The 18,529-nt window shown below is 40.8% G+C and overlaps 1 protein-coding gene across 1 annotated transcript in view; it reads left to right on the top strand.

Annotated features, from left to right (window-relative positions):
• The window catches only part of LOC121007728 (prolyl endopeptidase FAP-like), a 154,594-nt gene extending 137,558 nt beyond the window's left edge, over positions 1 to 17,036 (top strand). The window contains exons 22-26 of the mRNA XM_040439869.1: positions 6,280 to 6,379; positions 8,599 to 8,663; positions 10,364 to 10,436; positions 10,715 to 10,788; positions 16,737 to 17,036. Of these exons, the coding sequence (XP_040295803.1) occupies positions 6,280 to 6,379; positions 8,599 to 8,663; positions 10,364 to 10,436; positions 10,715 to 10,788; positions 16,737 to 16,835 (411 nt within the window). The 3' untranslated portion in view covers positions 16,836 to 17,036. The remainder of the gene's footprint in view (positions 1 to 6,279; positions 6,380 to 8,598; positions 8,664 to 10,363; positions 10,437 to 10,714; positions 10,789 to 16,736) is intronic.
• The last annotated feature ends 1,493 nt before the right edge of the window (positions 17,037 to 18,529 follow it).

An 18,529-nucleotide genomic window follows, 5' to 3' on the forward strand; every position in this document is an offset into this window, starting at 1 on the left:
TCGGTAAACTAGTGCCAAAGGCCTCATAAGGATTGATGCAACACTTGGAGATTAACAATGTTTTACTTGGTTTACTGCATGACATACAGGGAAGAGGTAGTAAATCATTGCACTTTGTTCAAGGCAATAATGGTTTTATAAGCTGCAGGAATTTGGTGTTACATTAGCTTTTATTTTTAGATTGTTCAGATTAATCATAACGTAGTTAAAACACCAATAAATGCAATATCATGTTATTGATTCATTGCTTTGGAAATGACCAGTTGCAAAAACTGATTAAAATAAAGATAGGAATAAACATTTTTGGAAAAGCATGAAGAGTATAGGTAATTAAAGAACATAAGCCCAACATGATAAGTATGTTTACTTCATGTTTAAAGATATTGTGAAAGAGAGTCCAAAAACACATTTTTTTTCAACCATGAAAAATACTAAATAGAAATATAAAAACTGGTATCTATTCCGGTGAAAAAACAAACATAGTATATAAATTGCCAGCATCATTATAAAAAGGATTATCTGATAATAGCATCCATCTGTCTTAAGGCCTCCAGGCCTATGCACATTCAATAACTGTTGTCTGAACAATTGGCCAACCAATATCTCTTTTGACGCCCCATATGCATTCAGTTCAGCCGAACATGTATATTAATATTATTATTATTATTATTATTAATAATATTATTTATTATTAAAGCGACATTCATTCCATAGCGCTGTACATATGAGAAGAGGTATACATACATAATACAGATAATTGCACTAAGCATAAACAAGATGAGTTACAAACTGGTACAGAAGGAGAGAGGGCCCTGCCTGTGAGGGCTTACAATCTACAAGGTATGGGAGAAGGACACAGTAGGTGGTTGGTCATGGCGGTATAGAGGCAGCAGGGTCACTGGTTGTAGGCTTGTCTGAAGAGGTGGGTTTTCAAGTTTCTTTTGATGGATTCCACTGTAGGTGAGTCTGATATGTTGGGGTAGCGAGTTCCAGAGTGTGGGGGATGCACGGGAGAAATCTTGGAGGCAAATGTGGGAAGAGGTAATAAGAGGAGAGGAGAGAAGGCGGTCTTGTGAGGATCGGAGATTGCGTGTGGGAATGTATCGGGAAAGTAGCTCAGAGATGTAGGGAGGGGACAGGTTGTGGACGGCCTTGTATGTATTTGTTGGTATTTTGAACTAAATTCTCTGGGCAATGGGGAGCTAGTGAAGGGATTGGCAGAGGGGAGAGGCAGAGGAGTAACAGGGTGAGAGGTGGATTAGTCCGGCAGCAGAGTTGAGGATAGATAGGAGGGGTGCCAGAGTGCTAGATGGAAGGCCACAGAGGAGAATGTTGCAGTAATCTAGGCGGGAGATGATGAGGGCATGTACAAGCATTTTCGCAGATTTAAAGTTAAGGAAAGCGCGGATGCAGGAGATGTTTTTGAGTTGGAGGCGGCAGGTGGAGAGGGCAGAATCCAAGGTCACTCCAAGGCAGCGGACTTGGTTGACCGAGGAGAGTGTGCAGCCATTGATCGTGATAGATAGGTCTGTTGAGCAAGATAGGGGAAAGATGATAAATTCTGTTTTATCCATGTTAAGTTTTAGAAAGCGAGAGGAGAAGGATGATATAGAAGATAGACATTGTGGGATTCTGAATAGTAAGGTGGTGATGTCTGGACCAGAGAGGTAGATTTGTGTTTCGTCAGCATAAGAGTGATACTGAAAGCCATGGGACTCTATGAGATGTCCCAGGCCAAAAGTGTAGATAGAGAAGAACAGGGGTCCTAGGACAGAGCCTTGCGGGACACAACCACAGAGGGAATGAGACGAGAAGGTGGTGCGAGAGTGGGAGACGCTAAATGTCCGGTCTGTGAGGTATGATGTGATCCAGGAGAGGGCCAGGTCAGTGATGCCAAGAGATGAGAGAGTTTGCAACAGAAGGGAGTGGTCGACAGTATCAAAGGCAGAGGACAGGTCAAGGAGAAGGAGGACGGAGTAATGTTTTTTTGTTTTGGCTGTTAGTAGTTTATTGGTGACTTTAATAAGGGCAGTCTCAGTCGAGTGGTGAGGTCGGAAGCCAGATTGAAGCCGGTCAAAGAGGGAGCAGGAGGAGAGGTGAGAGCACAGTTCCGAATGGACATGTTGTTTAAGTAGCTTTGAGGCTTACGGAAGAAGTGATATGGGGCAATAACTGGACAAAGAAGATGGGTCAAGTGAAGGCTTTTTGAAGATGGGTGTAATGGTAGCATGTTTAAAAGCACAGGGGAAGACACCAGAGGTTAGTGATAGGTTGAAGAGATTAGTTAGGGCTGGGATAAACACTGTGGTGAGGTTAGGGATGAGGTGGAATGGGATTGGGTCAAGTGCACAGGTGGTGAGATGTGATCTGGAGAGTAGAGTGGAGAGTTTTTCTTCTGTAATGTGGAGAAGCAGGTTTTGGGAGAAGAGGACCGAGCAGTTGTGTAGAGGGTATGTGGGGACTGTGTACTGAAGCTTTTTCTGATGTTGACTATCTTTTGTTTGAAGTATGCGGCAAAGTCCTCAGCTGAGATGAGAGGAGAGAGTGGGGGCGCTGGGGGGTGGAGAAGGGAGTTAAAAGTGTTAAAAAGATGTTTAGGGCTGTGGGCCAGGGAAGATATGAGAAGTAGGCCTGTTTTGCATCAGCGAGTGAGGATTTGAATATGAGGATGGATTGCTTGTATGCGGTGAATTGATCTTTAGAATAGGATTTCTTCTATCGCCGCTCAGCAGCCCTGGAAGCTTGTCTGAGATTTTTGGTCAGGTTGGTGTGCCAGGGTTGTATATGTATTCAATGGGGAGAGAGAAGAAAGCCACTGCCAGAAACTACTGTAGGTGGTTTATCTTCTGAGAGAACTAAAGGACCTGGCAACAATATTCACTTCATCCGATCCTTCTCTCCTTTGGCATCATCTGTCTGAGAGCGCCGCGAGCTCCCCATACACATTAGACTGTCAGACAAACCTGCCGTTCTTGGCAACTTTGGCCAACAATACAGTAATGTGTATGGGAGCCTTTGAAGTGACCCTACACATTAGATAGGAGTTAGTTGATGGTTGGACATCAGTTGGTCTGAACTTTTTGTACATATGACCATACATATTTTAGTCCATATTGGATTCTATGGTTGTTCATACTGGTTCATTGAAACCAGGCGATGGATGAAAGATCATTCTGGGAACATTCTTTCAAAGAAAGATTTTTTGTCTATCAGACAGGCTTTTTTTAAGACAATGGTGGTCTGTCATTGGGTGGCTCAAACAATTGTTTGTTGCTAAATTTCACCTAAAAAACAATTGTTTGTTTGAAATCGTCCATTTACATCAACCTTACACTAATGCGTATGGTCACCCTTACTAGGGCATATGGATATCCTTTAGAGACCTGCTGACAAAGAATATCTCATGCTGTGGTAGACACATCCTTTTTATTGTATGAGTAGATGTTCATCTGAATGATTGACATGTAATACTACATTTCCCTGAAAATGTAGGAGATCTGGCACCAAATATGCCCTCAATATTTTTCTCCACACTAGGGCCCATGTCCATGCATCCAAAAGCCTATGCAGAGTGCTAACTGTACATTATGGCACTGCTGTTCTTTTGTCCGTCTGGATCAGGACAGAGCCTGTAATTTTGATTTTATCTGCTCTTGAGTCTACATGTAATTTTCCCTTTAATTTTGTCCAGCTGCCTCCTTCTGCAATACAGTCTGAAGAGGCTTCACAATCCATGAAAGACATATCCGACATGTGATTCCTGTGCTGGACTGGGATAGGGCTCTCTTTGTAATTCATTCTTTGTAATTGCTCTCTCCTGTAATTCTAGAGTTGAAATCTTTACTTTTGATATTACACTTGTAACAGTCTTCCCTATCAGTCTTGCCAGTTCTGTCAGAAACCTCATTAACTATCTTTTATGGCTCAGTCTTTTCCAATTTCAATTTGGAGTTTCCCTCTGGAATTATATCCAGTGAAAAAACTAAGGTAGGTCAATAGTTGAAGCATCAATTTTCAGTGTCTACCCCCTTTTCCTGAGAGGTGAAGCTAAATCATGTTTCTCTGTGTCAACTGTTCCACATTTGAGTGGAAGATTAAAAGATCAGGTAGTATACCAGGCATAACATTCTTTTTGATATCAGTAAGTGTGGAACTAATGATTTTAAGTAGCTCTCCCACAAAATGTTTTATCCTCTACCTGTTAGAAAGATCCATGATGTAAATTGTAGTGAAGGTATTTTTTTTTTTTTTTTTTTTTTTACCAGTGACTGTATTTGTGAGTTATAATCTCCCTTCTCATCCTCAGCCAAGTGACCAACACTTGCCTCTCCAACTGACACATAACAGTTACTTCTCTATTCATTCCTATGAGACTGACATTGAGGCTCCCATAGGAATACATGGAAAAACTGGCTTCCTGTCAACATATAAGATGCTGTGTTATTTGGAAAGCAGAGGACCAGAAGGGAGGTTATAACTCATAAATGCAGTCTCTGTTGAGAAGACTACCCTCACTACAGGTTACATCATGTAACTTTGTAACAGGTCAGAGAATAAAGATTTTTGTGGGAGTGCTTCTTTAAGAAGACAAACTCTGTCCTGTAAGTATATATGGACATCATTGAGGGTGGGTTCCACATTTGGAAACCCCCCTATATAAATTAGAACGTAGGGGCACATTTATTAAGACCTGCCTGAAACAGGTGTAGAAAATGGTAAATGAGACGGGCCAACCAGCCCGTCTCCTTCCCTGCCCACGCCGTGCCCACAATTTTAGACCTGTCGTAAGCTGGGAGAAGTTGCAGATTGTGTCGGTACTAACCGCAATCTGTGCCTGAAATATGCCTAATAAAGGTGTATTTCAGCTTAACAAATGAACCCTGTCGTCTCTGTGTTTGAGCCACTGCCATTCTGGGGGACTCAAGTTATCCTTGTATGAAAGAGATAGCTATTCATTCATGCAAGGGGAAAATCTGTCTGGTTGCAGCTTTTCTAGGCAAACTCAGATGTTGGGACAAACCCTGATGGATAGATTTTTAAAGTTGTTATCTGTGAAGACAAAAACATTTAATTTCTCTTGAAAATGTATGTGGAACTTTTCATAAATACAGATGTCAATGATAAATTGGACCCATGCACAACTGAAGCAGAGATTACTTGTTAGGGGCAACATACAGTACAGACCAAAAGTTTGGACACACCTTCTCATTCAAAGAGTTTTCTTTATTTTCATGACTATGAAGGCATCAAAACTATGAATTAACACATGTGGAATTATATACATAACAAACAAGTGTGAAACAACTGAAAATATGTCATATTCTAGGTTCTTCAAAGTAGCCACCTTTTGCTTTAATTACTGCTTTGCACACTCTTGGCATTCTCTTGATGAGCTTCAAGAGGTAGTCCCCTGAAATGGTCTTCCAACAGTCTTGAAGGAGTTCCCAGAGATGCTTAGCACTTGTTGGCCCTTTTGCCTTCACTCTGCGGTCCAGCTCACCCCAAACCATCTCGATTGGGTTCAGGTCCGGTGACTGTGGAGGCCAGATCATCTGGCGCAGTACCCCATCACTCTCCTTCATGGTCAAATAGCCCTTACTTTCAAAGTTTTCCCAATTTTTCGGCTGACTGACTGACATTCATTTCTTAAAGTAATGATGGTCACTCGTTTTTCTTTACTTAGCTGCTTTTTTCTTGCCATAATACAAATTCTAACAGTCTATTCAGTAGGACTAAAAGCTGTGTATCCACCTGACTTCTCCTCAACGCAACTGATAGTCCCAACCCCATTTATAAGGCAAGAAATCCCACTTATTAAACCTGACAGGGCACACCTGTGAAGTGAAAACCATTTCAGGGGACTACCTCTTGAAGCTCATCAAGAGAATGCCAAGAGTGTGCAAAGCAGTAATCAAAGCAAAAGGTGGCTACTTTGAAGAACCTAAAATATGACATATTTTCAGTTGTTTCACACTTGTTTGTTATGAATATAATTCCACATGTGTTAATTCATAGTTTTGATGCCTTTAGTGTGAATCTACAATTTTCATAGTCATGAAAATAAAGAAAACTCTTTGAATGAGAAGGTGTGTCCAAACTTTTGGTCTGTACTGTATATCATATGAATCATCCTTCAAATTCACCTGAAAGAAGTCTTTCTCTGACATTCCTTCTAATAAAAAACTTTATTTGCTTCACAAACTTATTGAAAGATTTTCCATTTCATACAAGACATTCCATCATTGTTACTAACTGTTCTGTAATTCTTTCAATCCTCAGTCATATGGTGGTTATGTAACATCCATGGTCCTTGGCCAAGGTACAGGCATTTTTAAATGTGGGATGGCTGTTGCTCCTGTTTCTAATTGGGAATATTATGGTAAGTAACACATTAAGCGATATGCAAATCACCTATACAATCCATTTATCTCCTGTATGTGTCATGTCATTCTAGAAGGCTTTGTCATCAATGCAGCGCCATGCATGTACTCCCTTATATCTTACAGGTATTCATCCTAGCACCTTAAGTAAAGTAGACAGCAGTTTTGGCCATTGCTAAATGTTTTTGGAGTTGTTAGTTAAAAGGACTTTTATAAAGAGCTAATTGACTTTAGAGAATGCCTAAATAGTCTTTTAAAGATTAGCTAATCAGATGGTGTCCTGCTACTGGACCCAGCAATCAGCAGTGATCTGCAGGAAAGTTCTTGCGTGACATCAAGGAGGTGTCGGTACCATATGCTCTCGAGTGAGAGATGCTCTTTGTAGATGTTCTCCACTTTGGCAAATTGACGGAGGTTTAAAGTTAACAACAAATTAAGTCAGAATATCCCCATTAAGTGTATACTTAGGGGTCTAAACCATATAGGTAATTTCTAAAGTGTTTCTAAGAATCTTATACCACTTGTTTTCATGGTTTCCTGTAAACTTAGCTGTAGGCCAAATGGAGTCAAAACCTCTGTTAGTCTGTGACTTAACTTCTTTGATAGAGCAGAAAAACTGCATGTCTACCTGCACTATATACAGTAATGCCACATGCAAATACTCCAAAAGCGAGAAAGCACTTCAACTTTGCGGTAAGAATGAGTTAATTTATTCATCCAAGTGGTGCAGCGTATTACGTAGACATAACATATAACAGCAATGTTTGGGGCCACAGAAGATAAAAAGCCCTTTTTCAAGCTCTACTCTGGTGCACGTGTCTAATGCCGGTGTGAAGCTTTCTCATCTTTGAAGCATTTGTACTTTTTTGCCCTGATGGTGGGAAGGAGACAGTAGACGGGCATCCACTGAAAACCATATCATCTGGAGTGTGTTGTCACCTGGTGTAGTCCAAAATCACTAGCGGTTGAGCTTGTCTATTTTTGGGTGAATAGTGAATACATTTTTTGGGTTGTTTTTTCCCCTAGCTTGTTCTAGATTGGCAACTCTAAAAAGTACCGGACAGCTACTCATATCTGACATCTTTATATGATTTAATATGTGGTATAGGACAAAATAAATGGTCATGTAAAAAGAAGTTTCCAACTTTACTTCCCAGTCGAGGTTCTGTTGGCAACTACTGAATCCATGTTTGGACACTGCTTAGTTTATATCTATTTATCTTCTTATATCTTATATATTATTTGTTATTTATTAGTGTTGTAAGTCATTTATTCTGATTGCCTGATTGGAGTCGGGAAGGAATTTTTTTCCCCTTAAGTGGGGAAAATTGCTTGTACCTCACAGAGGTTTTTTTGCCTTCCTCTGGATCAACTTGCAGGATAACAGGCCGAACTGGATGGACAAATATATACCTTATATACTATGTTACTATGTTACTATGTTACTATGTTACTATGTATTAGGTATGTAGGTTTGATAATGGCAACTTACCTTAAAGGGATATTACAGTAACAAGTTATCTCCTATTCGCTGAACAGGGAATAACTTTTAGATAGATGGGAGTCTGACCACTGGGCTCCCCACTGATCATGAGAAAGAGGGTCCATATCAATCCACATGAATGGAGTATTGGTCAAGCATGCATGATGCCCTCCCATTAATCTCTGTGAGGCTTCTGGAGATAGCTGAGTATGGCACTCAGATATATCTCACAGTCCCATAGAGATTAAGTAGAAAGGCAGGGCGTATGCTTGACCACCACTCCATTCAAATTGGGGGACAAATAACCCTCTTTTGATCTAGCAGTTATCCCCTATTCAGTAGATGGGGGATACATTGCTGGAATTGAATAACCCTTTAAGTGGATCCAAATGGCAATGTGGAACATTTTGGCCAACTATTGTTTGAAAGTTTTGTTGGCCTATTGTCTACTAAAAATGTGATCTGTCAGGTTGGATTTTTCAGCTATCATTTGCTACTTTGTGCAAGCCTTTTTATATTTTCTACACTTTTATCATTATCTGCCAGTTTAGTCTGGCATGCTGATGGTTGGGTTGTTCGTATGGATGATCCAACAGAAGATTTATCAGCCACATTCTGTCTGATCACAATCTTATGCATATGGCTGGATTTATCATGCAATTATACCTACTCTGTATTCAGAAATGTTATGTTCTTCTAAGTTCTTTCTCACTGTTAACTGCTGATTTATTACAGCATCCATCTATACAGAGAGATACATGGGGCTTCCAACAAATTCAGACAACCTTCAAAATTATCAGGTATCAGTAAACACAAGGCTTAAGTTATGAGCTTGTGTCATCTTAAATTAAAATATTGTCTATATTATGCCTGCATGTTCTGCTTCATGTATCATACGTACCAGTGGTCAACAGCTCTTGCAACTTCCTAATGTTCAAAATAACATATATGCATATTACATCTTGAAAAAAAATTATGGTATGCTAAAGAAAGAGATCACTGAACTTTGAGTCCACTGGGATCAGTAGTGAGAACAGGGATGGGACTACTACACTACTTACTCTACTTTTTAATTGGATTTTTGGTCTTTTGGACGAATGTATAAGATGCACGTGGCCAATAAGTAGATGCATACTTTTCAAACCTCCTGCCACTCCTCCACAGACGGCTCCATGGTCACACTTGATACAGTATGTGACCATGGTACCCAGTCACCTCTGAAGCGATGTTGATCCTCACCACTATGGCCACTGAGATGGGTTTGTGTCTATCTTTTATTTTGGGAGTCGGGATTTATTTTACGGGAGTCTTCCAAGAGGTCTTAGAACCCATTTAAAGCTTGTTTCAGAGAAGCTGTTTGTTTTACAATATGAACAGAGGTGGTGACAACAGTGCTCCATAGTTGTCAGCCAAGCACTAGGGTCACACGTTCTGCATAAAAATCATGGAAGATAGGTTTGTTGAATTTTAAATATAACGCAAAGGAGTATTCTGATAATAGCAAGTTATCACTGAGTAGGTGATATGCTAGATCAGTGATGGTGAACCTTTTAGAGACCGAGTGCCCAAACTGCAACCAAATACCCACTTATTTATCGCAAAGTGCCAACACGGCAATTTAACCTGAATACCAATATAGTATATCTTCCATGTACTTTATCATTTAGCTATAATAGCTTAATAGCCTACATTCAGTGTGCTGCCTGTGCTATTCATAGTGCGTCCTGTGCTGATGAATGGCAGGAAAAGTCTAAAGCATATTGGTACGCCATAGACTTTTTCCAAGGCACGGGTGCCCACAGAGAGGGCTCTGAGTGCCGCCTCTGGCACCCGTGCCATAGGTTCGCCATCACTGTGCTAGATCAATGGGGGTCCCAGTGCTAGAAACACCACAATCTTCAGAGAACTGGTTCTGTGCCCCCCATTTGAATGGATTGGAGGTTGAGCGTGTGCCCTGCTCCTTCATTCAGAGTGCTGTGCTCAGCCATCTTCGTCAGTCCCATATACTTTTAATTGAGTGGCAGTGCACATGCTCAGCTGCCACTCTATTCAAATGGAGGAAACAAGACCTCAATTTTGGTGAACCAAAGGGGTATCAACGGCTGGAACCCTACTGATCTAACCATTATCAGCTATCCAGTGCTTAGGAAAAAATTATTACTGGAATGTCCCTTTAACTCTATAATTTTGACAGGAAAATTAGACATCTGGATTTAGATATCTCAGTAACTGTTTCCTTTTAGCTTTATCTGGTCACAGCTGTATTCCATTTTTAATCTTGCTGCATGCAAAACAGTTGTCCAAAATCAATGAATTGGCTTTGGCTGTGGAAAAATTGGAAAGTTCAAATCTAAAGTTTCCAAAGGCAAATGAAACTGTAGACAGAAAGGTAATTTTATAGACTTGCATAAGAGATAATGCCATCGCCAAACACAAGCCTTTTTATATTAGTTGTGCATCAGAAATCACGTCTAATGAATTACTTCTCCTTCCTTTTCAGAATTCAACTGTGATGTCCAGGGCAGAGAATTTCAGGAAAGTGGATTACTTACTCATTCACGGAACAGCAGATGGTAGGTGCCATCAAGGGCCAATCTGCAGGGTAAACAGCAAGGTAGAATCAGAGAATAACTTTGTTTGATTAGCTATAAGCACACTACTTAGTTTCTGATAGACAACGGTGCATAAAAGTGTTTGTCTTATACCGGTTCTCAAGCTGAGATGATGCTATCATTTTATCAATAGGAAGTGAAGACCAACATCTCACCCTAATGCATCATGGCTAAACTTTCAAATGTTTATCCATTTTTCAGATATGGTCAAATGTATTTGATTGTGTGTTTCCTCTTAGATAATGTACACTTCCAGCAAGCCGCTCAGATTTCCAAAGCTTTAGTTGATGCCCAAGTGGATTTTGAAGCAATGGTAAATTTCTATATTTCATAGTATTTGATAACAATGTTTTTAATGTATTGCGTGATAGCAACTGATCATATATTGTATCGGATGCCTAACTGAGACAGGAGATCAGTTATGAGCCTTCTAGCGCAATTGACAGCCCCAATAGTAGGTGGTATCCATTCATCTAAATAAGAGGCGGCCAATGCATCTACTACGATGGGGCCTCTATGGGCCTAGCCAAAGCTGGCCGCATCCCTTATTTTAATGCACATCACCTCGTAGGCACTAAGATGCATGCAAACATGTTATATTTTGAACATTTCTCAATGCATTGTTGCTTTACTTACTCTGTTAAAAAAAAATTAAGGTTCTTAGCACAGATTTTGATAAAATTTTGTGAGCCTACCAGGAGACTTACCTTTCTCTTGTGCCCAGAGGCATGCTAAAGGCTCATGGGCCCTGGTGCAAGAGTTCAGCTTGGGCCCCTCTTCCCTCAGTGCTTTGTAACTAGGGGCAGTGAAGCACTTTGCCTTCGTGCTGCCTGAGACAAAAATTGAAACGACACCCCCCAATGCCAAATTCTTGACCTAATCTCCAGCCAAAGGTGTAACTTGACCAGCATGCACTTTTTTTAATACCAATGCCTTCTCTACAAGGGTCTTTGGGCCCCCTCAGGCTCCTGCTACCTCTGCACCTCCTATAGCCAGTGTCAGACTGGGGTGCCTAGGGTCCACTAGTGGAAATGATTTTGGGGGCTCACCCTAGAGCTGGAGATATTACTTGCTTATTTTTCAGTCTCACTCACATGAATGTATGCATTTTAGCACACGATACAGTACCAGTATGCTAAACAGAACAGTATTGTGCACTGCACTATATCAAATTGTTTCTCATTAAGCAACTTATTTAGTTCATAACGGTTTCTGTTATTTACAGTCAGTAGTTTGGACAGCGGTCACACATGGACATTCCATGTCCTAGATGAACCACCCAGTCCCCCAGCCAGCCTGCCTAAACAATATCCAAAGTGAAGGAAATGTTTCCTGGCATATTCAACAGGATACGTTTATGGAAGTGATCGCAGTAGCGCCACGGCCTCCTCACAGCTCACCAAGCTCAGCGCCGTACATTGTATAGCGGCTGTGCTTAGTATCATGCTTAGCCCCATTCACTGCTATAGGGCTGAGCTGCGCCTAGGCCACTTGATCAATGAACGTGATGTCACATGTCCTAGGAAAAGCACAGAGAAGGGCACAGCACTCACAGGAGCACCGGTGCCTTCTCAAACAGCTGATCGCAGTGTGTCAGACCCCCACCGATCAGATACTGATGACCTATCTACAGGATAGGTCATCAGTTATAATATCTCAGAAGAACCCTTTAAATATATGGTACATTGTGCATTGGATATTTAAATATGGCGCCCACTCGCAAGCGCAGCAGGTGCTATAGCCGCTAAGTGCTTGACTCCGAGGGCTAATGTATGCAATTGACAATAACGTCAGTCACACACTTTTAACTCCTCCGATACCATGGTCAAATGTGACTACAACGTCTGGGAGCTCAAAGACCTAGTGGGGATCAGGGTACCCAGATGGTGCTCGGTTCTTCTGAATGATCCAAGGATGCAGCAGCTATGTTCCCAAGAAGATCCTGTCTGAAACTCTGATAAAATCCAATGCTAATGAATTGGAGTCTATGTCAGAAGCAATCTAATAATTTCTTGTTCAAGTTCCCTAGGGGAATTATTAAAAAGTGTTAAAAAAAAAAAAGTTTAAAGAAAATAGAATAATAAAAACTACGGTAAATTGTCCGGCAAAAAATGAGCCCTAACACAGCTCCATAGACATAAAAACAAAAAGGTTATTGATGCTAACATGGCAATGCAAAGAAAAAAAATGTTTTTTCAAAGTTTTTTATTATTAAATCTAAGCATATGTGGTAAAGATGTAATCATACTGATCCAGAAAATGAAAGTAACAAGTCAGTTTTACCACATAGAAAATGCTGTGAAAACAAAACTCATAAAACTGTAGCGGAACTTTTTTTATCTTTATTATTCTACGCCATTTAAAAAAAAATTCCATTTCCCACTACATTGCATGCAACCATAAATGGTGCCGTTGAAAGGTACAACTAATCCCGCCAAAAAAAAAGCTGTCATACAGCTATGTGAACGGAATAAGTTATGGCTCTGGGAGGGCTGGGAGTAAAAAAAAACAATGGAAAAAATGGAAAATGGCCCTGTCCTGTTGGGGTTAAACCCGCAACTGTCCCAAAAACAGACATGTCCACTTTTGATGCAGTGTCCTTTCATGGCTTAGCTCCATTTAATGCAGCGTATATAGCAGCAGAAGCCACAGCAGTTTCTATTATGGTATACATGGTGTGAATAGGCCTAGGAGTATGGCATTTAGTAGTGAGTAAAACTACAACTCTCAGCAGGTCCTGAAGGTCTGCATCTTACAGGGCATGCTGGGAGTTGTAATTTTCAAAGAGGGGAACAGTAAAAACATGAGCATTTTTTTTTAGCAGTAAATACCTTTTCTTCCATTACTTTAGGGACTTGGGGACTGGCCTGGCTGGACACACAGCCTCCTGCCTCTCTTCTCCTGCCCTGTCATCACATTCTCCCACACTGAACTCCCGCTCTCTGCTCAGCCTCTGGAACACGGGCAGGTGGCAGAAGAGCCCTCTCTACGTGCAGTGTCAGCTGGATGACGGATGCACGTAGTGAGAGCAGAGGTCAGAAGGCGGGGGCCCACAGATGAGTAAGATCGCCTCTGCAGCACTGTGCCAGCGATACAAGAGGACATGCAGCTGGATGACAGGCATGATCATCTGGCTGCTTGTTACACACACACTGTGCCTATGGTAAATGCTGCGCTGTTTATTACAACAGCGCTAATCAGCAAAAAGCTGGGGTTGCCTCTGACTAGTATAAGCAGACAGGCAAGGGGCCCACCGAGGATTCACCGGCTCCCCGGTGGGCCAGTCCGAGCCTGCCTATAGCTATGCCCCTGCTTGTGCCTAGGCCTACAAAATGAACTCTGGATAGGTTGAAAGGAACCAACTTTATTCTATACTGATTAAAAACACCCTTGAACAGGCAGGAGGAGGGCACAGCCAAAATAGAGGTAGACACTGCCTCAAGCAAAGAAGTTAGCATTTCTTAGCAAATTGAAATAAATAAATTTTCCAGGAGGTGCAGACTTAGTCTTTTGCATAATTTTAGAGGTTCCTCTCCACAGGCCCTACAATATTAGCAAGACCAAGGATCGTAGTCTAGCAGTGCAGTCATAGAAATGAATGGCGGCACAGCACGAATCGCAAGTTTGCCACAACAGTGACCCCAGAATTGTAAAAAATCCAACAAGGATGGATTTTTGCCAATCTGAGGTCACTGCTGCAGCAAAATTGCAAGTCACAGAGCAAACTCATTGATTTCTATGGATACACTGCTACACTACGAACCTAAGATTGCTGTGTAGGCCCAGCCTAAGAACCAGGACATAGCTGACCAAGAGCTGGTCCTGGAAAATTCTTAGTCTTCTAGGTATACCAGACATGTGTAAATTACATCACTGTCAACACATAGGAAATTATATACTATAAGGTCCAACCTCTGCCATCAAACATGATGAGGCAGCCACAAAACATTTACTCAAATATAAACCATATGCTCAGTACCGAGCAGACGGAAGTTACATTATACATTTATGATCAAAAATTATATGAAGTAATAAGTTACATGCTTGCTAAATGAGTTCCACATATTTATGTCATATTATAGACTTTTTGTATAGCAGTGACATTTTAAAGTTAATCATGGCCCCAGGGAAGTTCCCAAACCATGGGATCCAATCAGTATACATATGTATGTGTTTTACAGGGTTAGGGCCTCCAGCACTGGAATTCTAGACAGTAGGAACTGGTTTGCTTCTCTTACCAAACCTAAACTTCATTGTGTCAATCACAGATCTAGATATATTACACATTACAAGCAGTACATGGGCCGAAACAAAAGGCAGTGATTGGGAAAGAGACATTTGTCCACTCATTGCGTGTATTTACATAAATCAATCATCTCCTCTGTATAGGGACAAATGATCATTACTACGATCATTCATCCCCATATGGTTTCATTGTATGTCTCCAGCATATCACTGTTTACACAAAGCAATGTGCTGCCGACAGATGCTGATTTTATGTTTATGTTATGTTCACATCCCCTGACAAACGAGCGTTGGCAACACATTTATACAAGACAGTTAGTGGGAGCGAACACTTGCACAAACGTTCTGGCCTGATAATCTGCCCATGTAAACAAGCCCTTACTTTCCTGTGTTATCATCTGTGTTTCATATACAGGGAGTGCAGAATTATTAGGCAAGTTGTATTTTTGAGGATTAATTTTATTATTGAACAACAACCATGTTCTCAATGAACCCAAAAAACTCATTAATATCAAAGCTGAATATTTTTGGAAGTAGTTTTTAGTTTGTTTTTAGTTTTAGCTATTTTAGGGGGATATCTGTGTGTGCAGGTGACTATTACTGTGCATAATTATTAGGCAACTTAACAAAAAACAAATATATACCCATTTCAATTATTTATTTTTACCAGTGAAACCAATATAACATCTCAACATTCACAAATATACATTTCTGACATTCAAAAACAAAACAAAAACAAATCAGTGACCAATATAGCCACCTTTCTTTGCAAGGACACTCAAAAGCCTGCCATCCATGGATTCTGTCAGTGTTTTGATCTGTTCACCATCAACATTGCGTGCAGCAGCAACCACAGCCTCCCAGACACTGTTCAGAGAGGTGTACTGTTTTCCCTCCTTGTAAATCTCACATTTGATGATGGACCACAGGTTCTCAATGGGGTTCAGATCAGGCGAACAAGGAGGCCATGTCATTAGATTTTCTTCTTTTATACCCTTTCTTGCCAGCCACGCTGTGGAGTACTTGGACGCGTGTGATGGAGCATTGTCCTGCATGAAAATCATGTTTTTCTTGAAGGATGCAGACTTCTTCCTGTACCACTGCTTAAAGAAGGTGTCTTCCAGAAACTGGCAGTAGGACTGGGAGTTGAGCTTGACTCCATCCTCAACCCGAAAAGGCCCCACAAGCTCATCTTTGATGATACCAGCCCAAACCAGTACTCCACCTCCACCTTGCTGGCGTCTGAGTCGGACTGGAGCTCTCTGCCCTTTATCAATCCAGCCACGGGCCCATCCATCTGGCCCATCAAGACTCACTCTCATTTCATCAGTCCATAAAACCTTAGAAAAATCAGTCTTGACGTTTCAGCTTGTGTGTCTTGTTCAGTGGTGGTCGTCTTTCAGCCTTTCTTACCTTGGCCATGTCTCTGAGTATTGCACACCTTGTGCTTTTGGGCACTCCAGTGATGTTGCAGCTCTGAAATATGGCCAAACTGGTGGCAAGTGGCATCTTGGCAGCTGCACGCTTGACTTTTCTCAGTTCATGGGCAGTTATTTTGCGCCTTGGTTTTTCCACACGCTTCTTGCGACCCTGTTGACTATTTTGAATGAAACGCTTGATTGTTCGATGATCACGCTTCAGAAGCTTTGCAATTTTAAGAGTGCTGCATCCCTCTGCAAGATATCTCACTATTTATGACTTTTCTGAGCCTGTCAAGTCCTTCTTTTGACCCATTTTGCCAAAGGAAAGGAAGTTGCCTAATAATTATGCACACCTAATATAGGGTGTTGATGTCATTAGACCACACCCCTTCTCATTACAGAGATGCACATCACCTAATATGCTTAATTGGTAGTAGGCTTTCGAGCCTATACAGCTTGGAGTAAGACAACATGCATAAAGAGGATGATGTGGTCAAAATACTCATTTGCCTAATAATTCTGCACGCAGTGTATGCGTGAAATATTTGTAATATAGTTTTTTTATTTAACATTTTCTTATTTTATTTATTTCCAGTGGTACACCGACAAGGATCATTCAATCGCTGGATCGGGAAGGAAACATCTATACAATCACATGACTCACTTTCTTAAGAAATGCTTTTCTCTATCATGAGACATGGTCATTGACCAATATATTATATTTTTGAATTTAATTAATTTTGATAAATGATAATTTACTGTATGGACAAATCTTCAGGACGGATTCACTGCGTCAAATTTGTTTGTTATGTTCGGCTTTTCCAATTGTCTTACACCATAGACCTCAGTTATTACCATCATGTGTATATAGTCAAAAATCTACTATTTCTGCTAAATAAACTATAGAAACTGTATTGTGAAATGATGAGCGATGTCATAATTAATACAGTTGAAAAGCACCCATCACAGGTTTACATCTGTTTGCTGCCCTGGCAGTGCTGAGACCAATCCTTTTATGACTTCAGTAGAACTTCAAAAACTGTTTCTTAAAAAGCAAATCTGCCTACCTGTTAGGCACCCATGACTTCTGGAAACCATCTGTCAACAACTAGGAACCAGCATGTGTAATTTACCATAGGTGCCAAGCAATTTTCCAGCCCAGTCATTAGGACTTAAGAATACCATAGAACATTTGTTGTAAGTGGCTCTTTTTGGGGACAGAAAGTATCGTTGACAGTATGAACCCTTCTAACATTGTGCAAAGCATAGAAAAAGTGCAACCTAATGTATTTCGAAAGTGTAGAAAGCAAAGAATCTAAATTTCAAAGGTAACCTCTGAAGGAAATGGGATTTGTCAAAAAAGTGATTTCACATGAAGAGGGAGAAAATGCTCTACAGATATTGCTTCAAATCTAGTACAGATCTGCAATGAACCAATGGCAAAAGGGTAGCAAAGAGTAAAACCCACAGTGAAAATATGTCATATATAAAAAATCTACAGCATGTCTGCTGCATCTTGATAGGGTTTTGTACTGTAGTTTGCTCCAGCTTTTTAGTGCATAATCTGCACCCAAAATCTGCTACATTGAAACCTTGCAGATAAGCTTCTACTTATATACAACAACTATACGTAAATCTCCTAATATTGATGTCTGCAAAGTGTTACCTGGCAAAAAAAAATGTTTCAGGAGTAATCCCAAAGACTCTCCGAGGTTTTTAATCGCTAAATGTCCATAAAACATCATTTACATAGATCACTAACTATCAGTCTTTATGAAATTCAGTTGACATTCTCCTGGTGAGCACTGATTTGTTCACTTAGAGGGGTTTTCTAGGAATACCTAGGAATGATTGCAGCCTGTCTCCGGCAATAAAAGATTCATACTTACCTGCTCCCCGCTGCCCTGGCCCTGTGCATTGGCTCCTGTTGGTCCATACGGTCCCTAGCTTGTTTACTTCCTCCCAGGAATAGGCACAGTCACCCTCTCCAGCTCAGCCAACCATTGGCTTCAGTGGCAATGTGTCTCTTGTGGCACACCTCTCCCATGGCAAACCAGTGTCAATTTGCATATAGGGCTTCAATTTGCATATAAAGCTTCATAAAAACTAGGGTCAACATCAACAAAAAATACTGGAATACTCAAGGGGCCATCGGAAATTACGTAAAGTGCGCAGTTTTTGATTTGTAAATGCATGACACGTCCTCTTTAATGTTAGAAGAGTATGGGGACAGGTAGGCTGTACTATTAGCCTAAATGGCACAAAAAATATTGTGTTGGTTGGCTAATAGCAGCCAACAAACAATACTGTGGATTGTATTCATGGGGCACTCCTCTGTCACATTGTACCCTTCTCAGCAGTAATGAAAGGGGTTTTTCCCAGGTGGTC

Source organism: Bufo bufo, chromosome 7, assembly GCF_905171765.1.
Source record: "Bufo bufo chromosome 7, aBufBuf1.1, whole genome shotgun sequence".
NCBI lineage: Eukaryota > Metazoa > Chordata > Amphibia > Anura > Bufonidae > Bufo > Bufo bufo.